The sequence below is a fragment of the Hippocampus guttulatus genome, chromosome 13 (genome assembly GCF_054856545.1).
Source record: "Hippocampus guttulatus isolate MCC_2025c chromosome 13, RoL_Hgut_1.0, whole genome shotgun sequence".
In the NCBI taxonomy this organism is placed as follows: domain Eukaryota; kingdom Metazoa; phylum Chordata; class Actinopteri; order Syngnathiformes; family Syngnathidae; genus Hippocampus; species Hippocampus guttulatus.
The window spans coordinates 18,508,812-18,527,567 of record NC_141273.1 but is presented as its reverse complement, the minus strand read 5'-3'; the positions used below and the strand labels follow the sequence as shown (position 1 = coordinate 18,527,567).

The window sequence follows — 18,756 nt, the reverse complement described above, 5'->3', positions numbered from 1 at the left end:
TCCAAAACATGCGGCCGCAAATCCGATGACATAACCACAAAGTCAATCATCGAACTGCGGCCTAGGGTGTCCTGGTGCCAAGTGCACATATGGACACCTTTATGTTTGAACAAGGTGTTCGTTATGAACAACCCATGACGAGCACAGAAGTCCAATAGCAAAACACCACTCGAGTTCTGATCGGGGGGCCGTTCCTCCCAATCACGCCCTTCCAGGTCTCACTGTCATTGCCCACGTGAGCATTGAAGTCCCCCAGCAGAACAAGGGAGTCCCCAGCTGGAATACTCTCCAGCACACCCTCCAAGTACTCCAAAAAGGGTGGGTATGCTGAGCTGCTGTTTGGTGCATATGCACAAACAACGGTCAGGACCCGTGTCCCCATCCGAAGACGGAAGGGTTTTTTTCTTTTTCACCAAAGGAATGAATACCGTACTTTCCACACTAAAAGGTGCACTGAGTTATGATGCGCACCTTCAATGAATGGCCTATTTTGTCATTTTTTTCATATATCAGACGCACCGCACGATAAAACGCACTTTACAATGCATCCACTAGATGAAGCTGCGCTCAACGAATTACCAACAGAACTGTAGCAACGCTGCTTGAGTGAAGAGCACCTCAGCAGTCCATAGTCCGCTGCTCTCTGCTGTGCGTGCGTGAACGCGAACACGTACGCACGCGGTTCAACCAATCAGCGCCAAAGCAACCACATCACAGATCAAAGAAGCTTTGAACAAACAACAGCTAAGCTTAGCTGTTGAGTGGTGTTGCTACGGAACGATCAGATGTCAGTAAAACGTATTTAATAAATCAGCGACACAGTTCACTTAACCAACAGCAAGTTCTAGCATTGACTCGTTAACGTTGAACTCTCTTGTGCTGCTCTATTTCCGTGGTGAACTGCATAACCCGATCGCCTTAAATTTGAACTCTGCGTTGTAAGCATGTCTCGAGCAAGGACCCATTTTGGGGTCGTCATATTACCGTAATCACCATACACTAGGCACATCGGATTTTAAGGCGCGCTGTGAGCTTTTAAGAAAACGGAAGGCTTTTAGGTGTGCCTTTTAGTGCGGAAAATACGGTAATCTCCCTCTCGTGTTTTGCCATGCTTCGCAGCAAGTAATCCCAATGTATTTTTTTCTCTCTCCTCAGCTGTTCATTCGCCAACCATCCTCCATCCCCCATACCCAACTGCCCCCCCTCCACCTTCCAACGCCCTCCTCCACCCTGGTGTGAAAAGTGCAGACGGTGAAGAGGTGCACACATGTGCAACTGCAGAGAGTCAGAGCCATGACTGAGGATTCATCCATCCTCCGCTGAGAGTCATGCTCTGCCTGAGTCCCCTTGGAATGAAATGCATGAAGGGAGAGTTCAAGAGTTCTCTGTTTTTTTTTGGTCATCAAAATGCCCAATTTTACAAAACCTTTGATTTTATTTCTGTGTTTACTCATTACGGGGGAATGCCGTCATCGGGAGCGGAGATGGACGGGAACTGTGGAGACCCAAAAGCTTGGCACGTAAGTGACCAAAATGTTTTAAAAGCATAAAAATAGTCATGTTCTGATTTATCTTTGTTCATTTGGAGAAAATGTGAAAACTTGTATCATCAAGAGCTTCACATCTGTTTAAAGTTCTATATATCCAAACACACATACTAGACTAGTACTGTACTTCAATTGCAATGGTTTTATAACATACCATTTCCCGGTATGGTCATTAAAAATGGTAACAAATATAACGAGGTGACTTCATTACGCCAATACTGGACAGCATGATGATTAATTTACAGAATTGATTCATGAATACACATATATTGGGGGGTTGATAGAGAAATTGTCAGTTGTGAAATGTGATGGGAGATCATGTTGAGTGAAAATAAGACATCCAGTAAGAGTATCCTTTAAGATAATAATCTATTATATTATTGTATCTTTTAAAATATTGATGTATTAGCACTGTTTTAGAACTTTTCTGCGGGGGGTGATTTTATTTTCAATTATTATATGTATATATATATATATATATACATATATATATATATATATATATATATATTAGGCTTATTCCATTGTACATTTGTGACCCAACATAATATATGAATTGCGAAATTATGCATGTTTCGGTCGTTTCACTCATCACTGTATTGTTCTGTGTGTTGTGGAAAATATAAAACTAAGAATCCCATTGACCTGAAGCATCACAAATAAGTCAATCGCAGTTTGCTACAGCAAAATAATGATGCCTGTTTCTTGTTGTCAAGGGATTCGAGCCAACATCTCCAACAATGGATTAAATTCAAGTCAAACGAGGCCATACTGAAATTGCTATCTACAACAAATAAAAACAATGTTTTGGTAAGCAAAGCTCAAGTGCTGTAAGTAGTGGGTGTCACAGCTCGCTGTGATGAGATGCAAAATCCAAAAGCAGAGAGGCAGGCAAATATTTCAAGTATTTTACAACAAGATCAAATCCAACAAAAGAAATATGCAGAGCACAACCAGTCAGTGGATCATAAGGACTTATTGTATGATAAGGACGTATTGACTTATATGTTACAGATTTATCATTACAATCATATTTTGGTTCCAGTGAAGACAGAAAAAAAGAGAAAAATAATTCCAGGCTCACAGATCTACTCAACACACCTGGACAAGATGTACTATATAAGTATATGATATACAAGGGGTCACCAACCTTTTTGAGAGTGAGAGCTACTTCATGTGTTCTGATTGTGTGAAGGGCTATCAAATTGATACAAGTCTGAAATAACATTTGTACAAATTACATTTAATAATATTAGAATGTGTTATTTTTAATACTGAATGATTTTAATTTTCAGGCTCTGATCATCTTAAAGATGCCTCACAATACTGCCCGTGTTTGCATTTTTAAATCATAATTTCTACGAGCAAATCACAATCCTAGCACTGGCGGGCTATTGGTGTGGTCCTCACGGGCTACCCGCGGGCACCACGTTGGGGACTCCTGCTATATACTGTAGAAATAGTGTTACAAATCAGTGATATTTGGTGAGGTTCATGACTCGTGAGGCACTACTTCCCTTGAGTCAGATCTAAACCTATGAAGCCAAAATCGAAGATTACCCTTGATTTCAATGTTGACCTTCATTAACCCTTTCAGGGACAGTGCTGACTGCAATGGACAGCTTATCATGTTATCAGGGTATAGGGTAAATGAAAGGGTTAAAATATGTCCCAAATAAAGTCTGAATTTAAATTGTGAATATCGACATTTCAAAGCTTTTAATTATGATTCAGTTGATGTTCAACAATGTGAAACAAAAGAATCTCAACTCAACTGTATTTATAGGGCACTTTAAAACAACCACCGCTGTATAAAAAGTGCTGCACATGGAGCAAATATCATATATAAAACAATAAACAACAAAACAATAAATTAATAACAAAGACAGTAGAAAGCACAAAACCCGCAAAACTAAAAATTAAGTATCATGATGAGTCAAAAGACAAAGAATAAAAATGAGTTTTAAGAAGAGTTTTAAAGAGGGCAGCGAGGGTGCGTGCCGAATTTCAGTGAGAGGTCTTTCCAAAGAGAGGCACCAGCAATGGAAAAAGCTCGATCCCCTCTGAGCCTCCGCTTAGTTCTCGGTACCACTAATAACGTCTGGTCCGCAGACCTGAGGCACCGGGAAGGTGTTTAGGGGCGGAGGAACTCAGAGAGCTAAGGTAGAGCAAGGCCATTTCAAGATTTGAAAACATAATAGAATCTTCCAGTGAAGGTAATGCCAGGGTAGGAGTTATGTGCTCCCTCTACCAGTCAAGAGGCGAGCAGCAGCATTTGGACCAACTGGAGATACTTAATGGAGGATTGGCTGACTCCAAAGTAAAGTCCATTACAGTAATCCAGCCAGGATTTGACGAAGATATGAATTACTAATTCAAAGTGTTCATGAGAAATGTGATATTTTACTTCAGCCATGCTTTAAAAAGTTAAAAGAAGTGGTGAACTTCGCTTCACTTCCTGCTCGTTCTTCACATGTAATATGCATATTCAGCTCTTCTGATGAGGAAATTACTGAAAATTATTGTATTATTGCTTCAGACAACAAAGTGTATGCAGAAAAGTGGTGAAGATTGCACGACTGTCTGTGTCCGATGTATTGTGTTGTGTTATTTTTGTTATTTTGACTTCAAAATGGCGCCACGAGAGTGGCTGCCTTTCCAGCAGCTCCTATATTTTGTTGTTCTACTTCCTTTCATAACTTTGCTGCTGTGAATTGGGAATTTCTCCATTGCGAGACTAATAAAGTTTTCTTATCTTATCTTATCTTATAAAAGAAAATCAATGTAGCTCATGGACCATAGAACTAAAACGGAACATAATTTAATATATCGTATTTTCACGACCATTCGGCGCACCGTATGGTTGGGCGCAGTCTCATTAACGGGTGTTATTTCTGTATTTGACACATAGACAAAACGCACTGTATTATTGGCCGCAGTTTTACAGAGGGGTAAAACATACGCCAGCTTAAACATACGGCATGCATGCGCGCACGCTAAAAACACGTTAGCTTGTAGCATACGGTAGCATGCCAAGACATACAGATACAAGCTAAAAACACGTTTTTAAAAAGGCAACGGAAGCAAAACGGAATTCCGTTGTATTTTATTTAGCCATCGTACAATGTACTCACGTTTTTCAATCAATCATCACCCAGAAATCCATCAAAGTCCTCATCTTCTGTATCAGAATTGAACAATTGTGCAAGTACCGGTAATCCATCAAAAACGCCGGGTTCCCTCTCGTTGTCAGAGTCACTCTCATTGCCATGTGGCTCCACAGAAATGATGCCGGCTTTGCCAAAAACTCGAACAACAATGCAAGCAGACACGTTCGTCCAAGCAGCCACAATCCATTCGCAAATTGTGGCGTAACTCGCCCAGCGCTGCCTCTCACTCTTTGTAAAGTTGTGTATCCATTGTTCCCATGCCGCTCGCAACTTTACTTTGAACGCCCGGTCGCAAATTTGCTTTGAACGCCCGATTGATACCGATGTCCAGCGGTTGGAGTTCTTTAGTCAAGCCTCCGGGAATAACGGCAAGCTCAGAGTTCATTTGCTTGACTTGGTTTTTCACCGCTGCTGTGAGATGGGCACGCATGCCAAAAGCATAACCGATGGCTTGAAGTTTGAACTGAGCTTCGTAGGCGTGTCTCTTTGTAGAATTTATTTTCGGGAGTTCTTAGAAACCAAAACCAAAGTTGTTTTGCAACAATGCACATAGCCACACTCTATAAAGGTGTTGGTACCTGCTTGGGGCGTCCCTTTAGCGTCCACTTACACGCCCACCCTTCACTCATTGGCGGACTTCTTCGCCGCATGCGTGTCCTCACTCACGTCTGCCTTTTCTCTCTCTCTCTCTCTCTCTCTCCATATATGTATATATACACGCCCACCCTTCACTGATTGGCCGACTTCTTTGCCGCATGCCTGTCCACAGTCACTTCCGCCTTTTCTCTATATAAACAGCGTGTCGGCTGTCAGTCAGGTTTTGGAACTCAGCGCATACACAAGACGCTCCGCATCATAAGGCGTCCTGTCCATTTTGGAGAAAATTTGAGACTTTTAATGGTGCCTTATAGTCATGAAAATACGGTAATTAGTTTGTTTTTCTTCCATTTTTTTCCTTAATTCTTCACATGCAGAGCACATTCAGCAAATGATGCTTGTGAGGCTCTGCCTCACTTGCCGCCCCTGACTGTCAATTGTCTCTTTCATTCTTTTCTTTGTCATCTCTGTAGTGCTCATGTTGAAAAAGTTAAAGGGACATGAGTGGACCGGACATCGGCACTAATATCTATTTGTATAAGTGATGTCAGCAATAAATTTCACCACCTAAAAAATCTGTATTGGTTTAAAGGTTTTGACCCCTTGTCTTGCAAAGCTCCCCCCCCCCCCCATCTCAGACTCTCTACAGTCACATTTATTTGTGCTGTTGTTCAACATGAGCTGGGTTGCACATTTGCATTTTATTGTTTTGTATCGGGTTTAATGTGTATTTTTCTATTTTTAATGGGGTTTTTTCTCACTATTGTGTTTCATCATAGTGTTATATTTTAATATGTACAGCACTTTGGGCAGTGTTTACTGTGTATAAATGTGCTATTTAAATAAATATTCACCTTGACTTTGACCTTGAATCTGACTTACTGAAGGGAAACGGAACCAAATTCTGACACTAGTCATACAGTGGTTGCTCCACACTCCTGGAGCACCCTCCACAAGATGCTCAAGGGTACACGGTCAAATGCTTTCTCCAAGTCCACAAAGCACATGTAGACTAGTTGAGCGACCATCGAGTACGCTGCCGAGGGTGTAGAGATGGTCCACTGTCCCATGGCCAGGACAAAAATAACACGGCTCTTCCGGAATTTGAGATTCAACTTCTTCTCCAGCGCCTCTCAATGGACCTTACCATTGAGGTTGAGGTGCGCGATTCCCCGAAAGGAACACCACCACCGGTCCCCCTTCTTAAAAAGGGAAACCACCACCCCCGATCTGCCAGTCCAGAGGCACTTCACCCATTGTCCATGTAATGTTGTATCAACCAGCACATCCTCACAACATCCAGAGTCTTCTGAGACTCTGGGTGGGTCTCATCAACCCCCGGGGCCTTGCCATCAAGTAGCTTTTAAAGCACCTTGGTGACCTTTTCTCCAGAGATAGGAAAGATAGACTCATAGACCCCAGTGAGTGGGAGTGAGGAAATCTTTGAAGAATTCATCCATCCATCCATGTTCTAATCCGCCTATCCTCACGAGGGTCAAGGGCGTGCTGGATCCTATCACAGCTGTCTGCAAGTGATGTCAGCAATAAATTTCACCACCTAAAAAATCTGTATTGGTTTAAAGGTTTTGACCCCTTGTCTTGCAAAGCTCCCCCGCCCCCCATCTCAGACTCTCTACAGTCACATTTATTTGTGCTGTTGTTCAACATGAGCTGGGTTGCACATTTGCATTTTATTGTTTTGTATCGTGTTTAATGTGTATTTTTCTATTTTTAATGGGTTTTTTTCTCACTATTGTGTTTCATCATAGTGTTATATTTTAATATGTACAGCACTTTGGGCAGTGTTTACTGTGTATAAATGTGCTATTTAAATAAATATTCACCTTGACTTTGACCTTGAATCTGACTTACTGAAGGGAAACGGAACCAAATTCTGACACTAGTCATACAGTGGTTGCTCCACACTCCTGGAGCACCCTCCACAAGATGCTCAAGGGTACACGGTCAAATGCTTTCTCCAAGTCCTCAAAGCACATGTAGACTAGTTGAGCGACCATCGAGTACCCTGCCGAGGGTGTAGAGATGGTCCACTGTCCCATGGCCAGGACAAAAATAACACGGCTCTTCCGGAATTTGAGATTCAACTTCTTCTCCAGCGCCTCTCAATGGACCTTACCATTGAGGTTGAGGTGCGTGATTCCCCGAAAGGAACACCACCACCGGTCCCCATTCTTAAAAAGGGAAACCACCACCCCCGATCTGCCAGTCCAGAGGCACTTCACCCATTGTCCATGTAATGTTGTATCAACCAGCACATCCCCACAACATCCAGAGTCTTCTGAGACTCTGGGTGGGTCTCATCAACCCCCGGGGCCTTGCCATCAAGTAGCTTTTAAAGCACCTTGGTGACCTTTTCTCCAGAGATAGGAAAGATAGACTCATAGACCCCAGTGAGTGTGAGTGAGGAAATCTTTGAAGAATTCATCCATCCATCCATGTTCTAAACCGCCTATCCTCACGAGGGTCAAGGGCGTGCTGGATCCTATCACAGCTGTCTTCAGGCAGGAGGTGGAGTATACCCTGAACTAGTTGCCAGTCAATTGCAGGACACACATAGACGAACAACCATTTGTGCTAACAATCACACCGAATGTAGAGTGTTTCATGAGCCTGCCATGCATATTTTTGGAATGAAGGAAGAAAATGGAGTACCCAGAGAAAACCCATAGGGAGAACATGCAAACTCCACACAGAAGGCCAGAGCAAATCGAAATGTGAAGCAGCGTGCCAACCAGTCGAACAGCATGCCGCCTTTGAAGTAATCTCTCCACTGATTCACAACGTTCCATGTTGAGGTCAAAGCACCCCATTCCTATTTTATACAGCAGGGGTAAGGAACTCCGGTTCCTCGAGAGCCATATCTTGCCTGCTTTTGATCCCTGCCTACACCAACGGACCTGATTCTATGGGTCAGATCATCAGCAAGCTTTCTTCAAAACCATCTGGAAGTTCTCTATGGCCTCACCGAACTCCTCCCACACCCGTGTTTTTGCCTTGGTAACCGCCAATGCTGCATTCTGCTTGGTCAGCCGGTACCCAACAGATAACTCCAGAGTCCCACAGGTCAAAAAGGCATCATAGGACTCCTTCAGCTTGACGGAATCCCTCACCGTTGGTATCCACCAACAGGCTCAGGGGTTGCCACCATGATCCAGCCACAGCTCTGGTGGGCCACCTTAACAACAGAGGCACAGAACATGGTCTACTCAGAGTCAATGTCCGCCACCTCCTCTGCGAAGTGGGCAAATTTCTGCCAGAGATGAGAGTTAAAACTCTTTCTGATAGATGATTCTGCCAGACGTTTCCAGCAAACCCTCACAATGTATTTGAGCCTGCCATCGGAGCCAACACCCCACCAGGTGGTAATCAGTTCACAGCGCCACTCCTCTCTTCACCTGAGTGTCTAAAATATCAACAACATGGACAAACCGTGACAAGCACAGAAGGCCAGTAATCGAACACCGCTTGGGTTTTGATGAAGGAGAGGCTGTTCCTCCTAGTCACGCCCCAAATTCATCCCAGTCATGCCCCTTCAGGTTTCACCGTCCTTGCCAACATGAGCACTAAAGTCACCCAGCAAAATGATGGAGACCCCAGAAGGAGGACTCTTGAGCACTCCTTCCAGGGACTACACAAATGGTGGGTACTCTGAACTGCTGTTTGGTGCATGAACACAAACAATAGTCAGAACCTGTCCCTCATCTGAAGGCGGGGGGAGCCTACCCTCTCGTCCACCAAGATGAAACACAATGTACAGCCACTAAGCCAGGGGACAGTAAATATTCCCACATCTGCTGTGCGTCATTCACTGTGGACAACTCTCGAGTGGAAAAGAGTCCAACCCCTCTTGAGAGGACTGCTACCAGAGCCCAAGCTACGTGTGAGGCGAATCTGACTCTATCTAGTCAGAATTTCTCTGCCTCGCACACCAGATCAGGCTCTTTTTCTGCCAGAGGTGACATTCAAAAATGTCTTGTCTTGTGTTATGATCTCATAGCCATATTAAAATCATCCATACGTGGAAAGATGAATCAAAGAATAAAAAAACAGCATATTACGATTGTTATTTCTGGAAAAGGTATGTACATAATCTGCCCCTCATTCTCTTCTTTTAGCTCTTTCGCAAAGAAGCCTCCAGATGTGACCAAGTCTCGTAAAATGAAGACAGAGCATCTCATCAAAGTAGATGATCATGACTTCACCATGAGGCCAGCATTTGGAGGTAAGTAACTGGCATTTGTGAATCTTTTTGCTTTCAAATTAGTTCATGCCTCTGTAAACCTTTTGTATTATTTTGTCACCTCTCATGACACAAAAGCTGAAAAAAAGCTTAGTGGTGTTATGTCAATAAAGTCTGCAAAAATAATACAGTACACATAGAACTTCAATGTCAAAATATTGCATTTCTGAAGAAAAACAGCATACCACTATACTGTATAGTTGTAGTGTACCACTATTGTTGCAGGATGTCATTAATTGTAAATTGTATGCGCATAATCAGTAGTAGTTCCAACATGCAGCAAGGAAATACTCAGTTGTACTTTGTGATACACAATGGCACTTATCTAATTTGCTCTTGTACTTTAAAAGGGTGCTGTACAATGTTTCCCACCCTTCACTGCCCATTTTCACACCAGGGTAGTGGGGAGGCTTCCAGATGTGGATCCCTATTTTTTTTTCTCAACCTACCAAGTGTCTGCTATGAAAACTAGCCAATAACTCTAATCCGTCATAGTAACATGCAAATGTTGATTAAAATGCATAGTCTTGTTTGAATTGAAATAAATCAATCAGTAAATAAGTCAAGTCAAGTCAACTGTATTTATAGAGCACTTTCAAACAGCCATCGCTGCATACAAAGTGCTGTACATGGAGCAATTTAACATGCACAATAAACAGTAAAACAAATCGGTAATAAAGGCAGTAGAAAGCACCAAACAGTAAAACCAAGAACAAATCTAAGTCATGCTGAGTCGAATGCCAAAGAATATATCCATATCTTTCCACTTAACTGTGAGATTGTGGGGACAGTATTGTAACAAAACCATTTTCAAATGCGTATTTCAAACCAGAATCAAACGAATCTGTGTCCTTACCGCAGTTACAAACGTGTAACAAAAATCCACAAATGCGTGACTGAAGTCAAAAATGTAAAAGGAGAATCTACAAATGTCACGCAAGTCACAAATATGGAATGAGAATATACCAATTTGTGACTGAAGTTGGGGTCCTCTACCGGAGGCCTGGGAGAAAAGCACTTTGTTAGAGCTGCAGCTGGTGTGAAAGCGCGAATAAACGTGTTGTATCAGCACAAATAATTTTATGTGGATAAAATAGACATTGACAAGAAGATTAGTAACGAATAATACTCTTGTAAATTTCTTACTGTTCAAGAGTAACTTTGGCCATTAGAATTCAAATTTAAAGGCTAAATCTGGAATATTGCTAAACCACCACATTTCAAAAAAGGCCACAAAATCTCTTCTGCAGTAAACAAAATATGGCATTACTCTGACCACATACATCAAACTGATGGGCTTTTCCTCTCTTCCTTCGATGCAGATTAACAACAACCTTAATGTGTTATTCTATTGAGGATTAAAAGCAATAACACATACCACATGTCAGTTTCTATCTCTCTCTACACACACACATTTATATATTTATACTTTATACTGTTACACACAATGCGAATTGAAAAATTGCTCACACGGACGCCTACACTAAAAGGTCGGTGATTGGCTCATTTCGATGTCAATCAAATTGGCACACAGGCTCAGACAGATCAACCAATCGGATGCAGAAAAGCCTGGCGTCCGGTACCCTCCCACTGCCATCCAGTCCCAGAGACGCCGAGCGTCCGTGGGCGGGACAAAAACCAGTTTGTATCCAATGACTCGTCTCCGTTTAACGCATTGGGACAACCTACCCTGAACTCTCGAGACGCTCGGCGTCCGGGCAGTCGACGCTCTGCGGACGCTTAACGTCCACCGTTTAAAGCGCAGCGAAGCTGCGGGAATGAATGAGAAGGGAGTCGTAACCAGTAAGAAGAAGCTGATTCGGAACAAAAGTTGAGCACGTTGTCGCGCATATTTAGTCAAAGACATGTAAACACAATGAAATTTACATTCATATATTTGATCACTTATTCTTTGACATTTTAGGGGAAGCCGACCTTCCCTTGCAGTCCGAGAGCAATCGCCACTGGTGTGTGTGTGTGTGTGCGCACACAGCTGCTGATTTGAATGCCACTCGAAGAGATGGCTGGTGTGGTTCCCATTTCTGAGCCAGAATGTTACACTTGGGTGTAGCAAGAACTCTGGCTTTGATATGATTCTTTTGTTTGGTGAATCTTGCAAGGTTGTGCTGCTTGGATGTGGTTCAAGGTTTGATGAGCCGCTGGAGCCTGGTGCTGTCGCGAACGAGCTGGACAGACTAACTAATTGATTGAAATGTTTTTCCACGAGCCATAGATGGACTCCCTAAAATCAACATCAGCAAAAACAGACAACACAATACAAAACACAACAAATATTACAGAAATATATAATATACGGGCGGCCCGGTAATCCAGTGGTTAGCACGTCGGCTTCACAGTGCAGAGGTACCGGGTTCGATTCCAGCTCCGGCCTCCCTGTGTGGAGTTTGCATGTTCTCCCCGGGCCTGCGTGGGTTTTCTCCGGGTGCTCCGGTTTCCTCCCACATTCCAAAAACATGCATGTCGGGCTGATTGGACGCTCTAAATTGTCCCTAGGTGTGAGTGTGGGCATGGATGGTTGTTCGTCTCTCTGTGCCCTGCGATTGGCTGGCAACTGATTCAGGGTGTCCCCCGCCTACTGCCCGGAGACGGCTGGGATAGGCTCCAGCACCCCCCGCGACCCTAGTGAGGATCAAGCGGTTCGGAAAATGGATGGATGGATATAATATACATTAGGTGGTGATGTGCTGCTCACTGACACGAGAGAAGAGATGTGGACATAGGCTGCACAGGAGGACAATGGCCACCACTACTTGGAAGCCGGCGTGTTGTTCTCCTGGTTATGGTCAAACGGGTACCTGATTATAGCTGAGAGAGGAAATGAGGTGAGGACAAACTATCCATCCATCCATCCACTTTCCGAACCGCTTGATCCTCACTAGGGTCGCGGGGAGGACAAACTAAACCATGAAAAAGAAATAAGTGAGAGAAAGGTGGAGGGAACAGAAAGTGGAGAACACAATTTAAGACAAGATAAGAAAACCTTTGTTTGTCTCAATGGAGACCATGGAGAAATCCGCAAATATTTGGGAATCATTCAGAATTTTACATCTTCAAAAAAAATGTATCCGCAGAAAAGAACGATGAGCAATGTGGCACAGCAACAAGTAGCTAAAGCACAGGACAATACAGGGGGAAGCAGAAACACAAGGAGACGTGGAACAAAGGTATGCTGAGGAAAGGGAAAATGACCTTCAGTCTGGCACACATAAAAAAAAATTTACATACAAATTTGGGTTCCATCACTGACATACAAATGGAATTCCATTGTAAATCTCTAACCTATTCAATCAGTATTAAATTGACTGCATATGATTTTGATAGGCCAATGACAAAAAGTAGGAACTGTCTACTCGAAAGAGTTCAGAGAAAGATTTATGGGAGATTTGCACTGTGGCTTTTGCAAATTTGAAATGGAAGAATTGTATTGCTATCCTAGCTCTGTTGCCATGCTCAAACTTACACTCATCGGAGAAGAGCTTTCATGTCATCTGCTTTATCCCTGAGCACCAACGTGTCATGCAATGTAATCTCTTTGGGGATATGATCTTGTCACACTGTCATAACAACGAGGACCAGTTTCCCTTCACACTTAACAACCTAAGACCATCAAATATTTAGATTCAAAACATAGTAGGACTTTGCCTATTAGCTGCATTGAATGGTGTGATTTAGGTGACTTGAAATATAACTCTTATGGCACATAGCTATGTGGCAAACTCCCACGGCAGCAATGCTGAGCAGATTAAGCTGGCAGCCGTTCCTCCTGCTTACAGTTTAGATTTGCATTGGCACCAATCTGTTACACCATCAGCCAGATGTTACTCTGCAAATAACACTGTCACAACTAAGAAGCAGTCGGCACAAAAAGTCCAAAAGTAATAGTCGCGGCATCCAGAATTTGGAATGTGGGAGAAAATTGGAGTACCCGGAGAAAACCTACGCAGGCACGGGGAGAATGTGCAAACTCCACACACGGAGACCAGAGCCAAAGACATCTGCACTGTGAGGTCGCAATGGTGAATTTGATTTTTAAACTATTTTCTTAGAAAAATTCTTATTTAATATTCTGACCCCCCACCTTCCACCCCCCAAAAAACGTTTTAAAAAGGAATAGATTGATTTTTTTCTTCCCGACAAGGAAAATAATGGTCCTAAGCTATTCAAATTTTGACATGCCATATGAACCCATAAGGTAATTTGAACATTGTACAGTATTTGCAAATATCAGCTCTGGTTGCCATGGTGAAATAGGACTTTGTAATATATGAATTTACTAACATTATTTCATTCGAAATGCTGTTTCTCAGGAACTACAGATGGATTTATCAGAAACCCATTATGCACCTGCTTATAAAGCAACGATGAAGTTTGGTGCTACACATTTCTACTTGATGGTATATTTGCATTTAATTATAAGACACCCCCTCAAAGCTCATCTAACCTTGGCAACAATATCTTGAGAAATAGTCATTACAAATGATTGAAAATTCTTATTTGCATTCAGGAAAATACTTTGTATTGTGATGTGCCCAGCGACTGACTGGCGACCAGTTCAGGGTGTAGTCCGCCTTCTGCCAGAATTCAGCTGGGATAGGCTACAGCCACTATCTGTGACCTTGTTCAGGATATGCAGTGTTGAAAATGGATGGATGGACTTTGTAGTATGAAAAAGCCGTGAATATTTAAATCTGTTATCTTGAAGCACTAGTACGAAATAAAGGTTGGTTGTGGTAGCGTCCACAGAGGTTTTGCTCAGTTTCATCGGGTCCATCTCCATGCCAAAAGACGACATTCTTCAAATGATACATGAAGGCATAGCGGCTATTTCCTCAGACAATGTGAGTAGTAAGAGTATGTCTACATTACTCAAAAAAAGCGAGGGCTATTTGGCGTTCAGGTGAAATTTATGGAAAAGGTAAAGTTCACACTACAGTGATAACAGTAGGACATTTAAGTAGAAGGATGCACTGGTGATTTCCTCTTCTCAAACAATTCATTGAAACAAAAGTTAACAACAATAGTGGTACACCACAACTAAAAATTTCAACCTCTTAATAACACGTCATGTGCCCGTTGAGCATCAATTACAGACGACGACGTCTCATTCTCTTCACAATTCGACTTATTGTCGACTGATCCACTCTTCTTGAAGGGCACCGCTCAGGTCATTGAGGTTCTGGTGTACAAAGTTTCGACCCTTTACACAGCGACTCAGTTGATGGCCACAGGTTTTCAAGAGGATTCAGGTCTGGAGAAAATGCAGGCCATTACATTAGAGGTACACTACCTGTATTTTCCGCACTGAAAGGCGCACTGGATTATGAGGCGCACCTTCAATGAATGGCCCATTTTGTAATTTTTTTCATATATTGGACGCATTGGATTATAAGGCGCAATCTATAATGCACCCATTAGATGGAGCTACGCTCCTTCTGTTCGACTCGAGAGGAGTTCATGACCGCCTCAGAAAAATGTAAATTAACTCAATGAAACTACAAAAATTGAAAATAATGCATCAAAACAGAAAATCACAAAATACATTCTATAGCCCCCCCTACAGAATTTATTTTGGCATTTTTTGAGTGTAGCTCTAACCGAACGATCAGATATCAGTGAAATGTAGGAGACTGGACTTTCTCAGAAGTGTTAATTATTCCTTTATGTACTGAATTCACAAATGAGGAAATCACAAAATAAATTCTGTAGGGGGGCTATAGAATGTATTTTGTGATTTCCTTGCTTGATTTTCTGTTTTGATGCATTATTTTCCATTTTCGTAGTTTCATTAAAGGAGTCGTTAATTTACGTTTTTCGGAGGCGGTCATGAACGCCTCTCGAGTCGAACGGAAGAAGAGAAGGCACGGAGAAGGACAAAGACGTACCTGTATTTGTTGGGACTGTGAAAACCATTAATAAAGTGTGCATTTTAAAAAACAACACCACAGTTCTCCTTTTTTCAAAGCTGCAACAAAAACCAGAGATGAAAGTGGACTTTTCTGAAAATCCCGGAAAAATAAATAAATAAACACACACGCGCACGCAATCAGCACCGACGCAACGACAACACACACCTGACGTCACACACGACAACAGCTAAGCTAAACTAGCCGAGACGACACTCGAAGTCCGACAGACACGTTTTTCTGCCAATCTGTGCGTTTCCCTTTTTGTCCAAATATATTTTTTACGATAACTGTCTTGTCCACGGTGTCTTTTATTCGTTCCACTGGGGTTTAGCAAGTGTGTTTATAAAGAGACGAAAATCTCTTTACTGTTACTAGTGTTAGTGTCTCAACATGGCTACGCTCGTGAAAGCAAAACAACGAACTCAAACGCGTCTTCGTTAAATGTTGTCAACTCATATCCGGATTATTTTAGGCAAATTTTCCTCAATTCTCCGGAGAGATTTGCATAAAAATTTGAAAAACCCGGAATTCCAGGAAAATCCGAAGGACTTTCATCTCTGAAAAACATATTTAATAAAGCAGTGACACAGTTCACTGAACCAACAGCAAGTTATAACATTCAAAGCATGTCTCCAGCAAGGAGCCATCTTGGGCTCGACCTATTACCGTAATGACCATACACAAGGCGCACCGGATTTTAATGCGTGCTGTGAGCTTTTAAGAAAATTGAAGACTTTTCGGTGCACCGTATAGTGCGGAAAATACGGTCGTCTCCAACAGCCATATTCTCCTGATGTGACCTCGATGAGCTGGAATATTGTCATCCATGAAGATGAAATAAGGCCCGTGAAGGGGGCACAATCACTGGAGGAATAGTAATTCGGGTAGTATAGGCTTGTCACTGGACCATTTAGTATCGGGCAGTTCTGTCCCAACTGGACACACCTGCCCACACTGCCACCACCAAAAGCTCGTCTGGCAACAAATGATGCATAGCACTCTCGTTGACGTCTCCAACATCGTTGGCGGCCATCATTCTGCTCAACGTTAAAGACTCATCAGAGAACAGCACTAAGGCCCGCTGGTCCCGCGTCCAATTTAATTGCTCCCTGCCCCATGCAAGGCGATGACGCCTGTGCCCGGTGGAGTGGTCTGGTAACCATGCAGGTCGTCTAGCGCAAAGACGGCGCCGATGTTAACTGTTTTGGATGGTCTGACGTGACACTTGGGTGCCTCTCACCTCCCTTAAATGTGCCTGGAGTTTGAGTGGCATTCATCAGCATTTTCTCAGGGCATTGTTCACAAGATAGCGCGGTCATCGGCATGGGGTGTGGCCAAAGAACATCCACTTCTGCATCTTTCTGTGATTCTTCCAGTCTCTTGGTATCTCTGTTGCAACCTGCTGATGACACTCTGTAACACGCCAAAAAGTAGGTCCTTAAATACCAGGTGCAATAATGACAGATTGGCAGCAGGTGTGCAGCAGTAAGAATGATCAGCCCGCCACCTGCTGCCGAGACCGGAACATGACAGTTGGTCACAAACAGAACCACTCTAAAATGCCAGAATCGCAGCGTGCCTGTACCCCAAAGTTTCCCAGGCTGCGAGGGCTTTCATAGCTGTTCACAGCTATGAAAGGCTTTCAACCCAAAATGAGACTGACAGTGTTCTATTGTTTTTGGGCGTCTACTGTATATTCGTTAGTATTATTCATTTGTGCTTTAGATTTATACTGGTTTGATACCATCATAGGGAAATTCACATGCATTATGGGTACTGTGATCTATAATTGTATGAAGCTTCATCAAACATTTATTCATGCAGTTTTCAAGCTTTTGGCATTTCATCGGTTTGAGCTGGCACATATTTCTAACTCAGTCAATATAGTCGTAATAGTATTTTTAAATGCTCTAACTTGAATGTGAACAGGAGCATGAATGTGCCCTGCGATTGGCTGGCAAACAGTTCAGGGTGTCCCCCGCCTACTGCACGAAGACCGCTGGGATAGGCTCCAGCATGCCTGTGAGGATAAGCGGAGAGGATAATGGATGGATATTTGTAATTTACAGCTGGCGCTTGAATGCATCATTTTGTTTTTCAGGTCCTGCTATCCCTGTGGGGGTCGATGTTCAGGTGGAAAGCTTGGATAGCATCTCAGAAGTTGACATGGTAAGGTCACCTCTGTGTATTTGGAGAATTGTATTCGATTTTCATTGGTGCAAATGTATTTTACTCAAAATAATAAAGAGAAAGTTAAAGAATCCAGGTATAATATTTAATCATTTGTTTCCCAAATATGTAATTACAGGAGTATAAATCTCCCGATTTATTGTGGTTAATGCTTCACACTCCCACTATATTGCAGTTTCTCTATTTTTTTTATTTTTATCATTTTGATACTGTTTGGACAGTATTTTTGTGTTGGCCATTGCTATCGCTCTCTACTTTAAAAGTGTGTATGGAGCAAAACTGACACCCATCTCATCAGCTTTATCATATCACCAATATTTGGCTATTTATGCAACTTTTGTGACGGCTGTAATGTCTTCATTCATTGAACCGAGAAATCAATTCGTACCCAAGACACAACAACCTGCAGTGTTTGCAACAGATCTATTTATCAACCCCCACAAATGAGTTTTGGGCCCAACTAATATATTTGTCGCTACCTGTCAATGTGTAAAATGCGTTTTAACTTTCTTTTGCTGCACGGAGATTGTCCGGCTGCACTCTTTGTTGATAAATGTGCCGCGGATAAACATGGACATTTGTAACATTCTGTGAGGCGAAATTGCAATGTTGAGGCGAGTGTCTCAGCTTTCAGGCGGGAGATAGAAATGAGCAACTTGAACATATGGCAGAATTGGCTACAATTACATTGAGCTCTGTGGCATATGCATGTCCTCACAGAAACTGATGTATGATGTTACAGTGTCTGTGTAGTCATCCACACTGGAGCGGTAATCTATCACATGACCGAGAAGCACGCCTTGACCTGCATCAAGAGTGACATACCGTAGACCAGTGTTTTTCAATCTTTTTTTGAGCCAAGGCACATTTCTTTCATTGAAAAAAATCCCGCGGCACACCACTACCTGAAAATGTGAAAAAAATAGCTTATTTTAACAATTAAGTGTTTTCTTAACATTGAAAATTAACGCAATATTTTAACACATTGAATAGGAATCAAATCAGCCTCAATCCAATATTTGGTGTGTTCATTTTAATGGCAAGTAAAATATAGTCAATTAGAA

At 42.5% G+C, this 18,756-nt stretch overlaps 1 protein-coding gene across 1 annotated transcript in view; it reads left to right on the top strand.

Annotated features, from left to right (window-relative positions):
* The first annotated feature begins 1,256 nt into the window (after positions 1–1,256).
* Positions 1,257–18,756, top strand: part of gabrr2a (gamma-aminobutyric acid type A receptor subunit rho2a) — a 62,665-nt gene continuing 45,165 nt past the window's right edge. Inside the window, exons 1-3 of the mRNA XM_086128004.1 lie at positions 1,257–1,520; positions 9,451–9,557; positions 17,604–17,671. Of these exons, the coding sequence (XP_085984130.1) occupies positions 1,408–1,520; positions 9,451–9,557; positions 17,604–17,671 (288 nt within the window). The 5' untranslated portion in view covers positions 1,257–1,407. The remainder of the gene's footprint in view (positions 1,521–9,450; positions 9,558–17,603; positions 17,672–18,756) is intronic.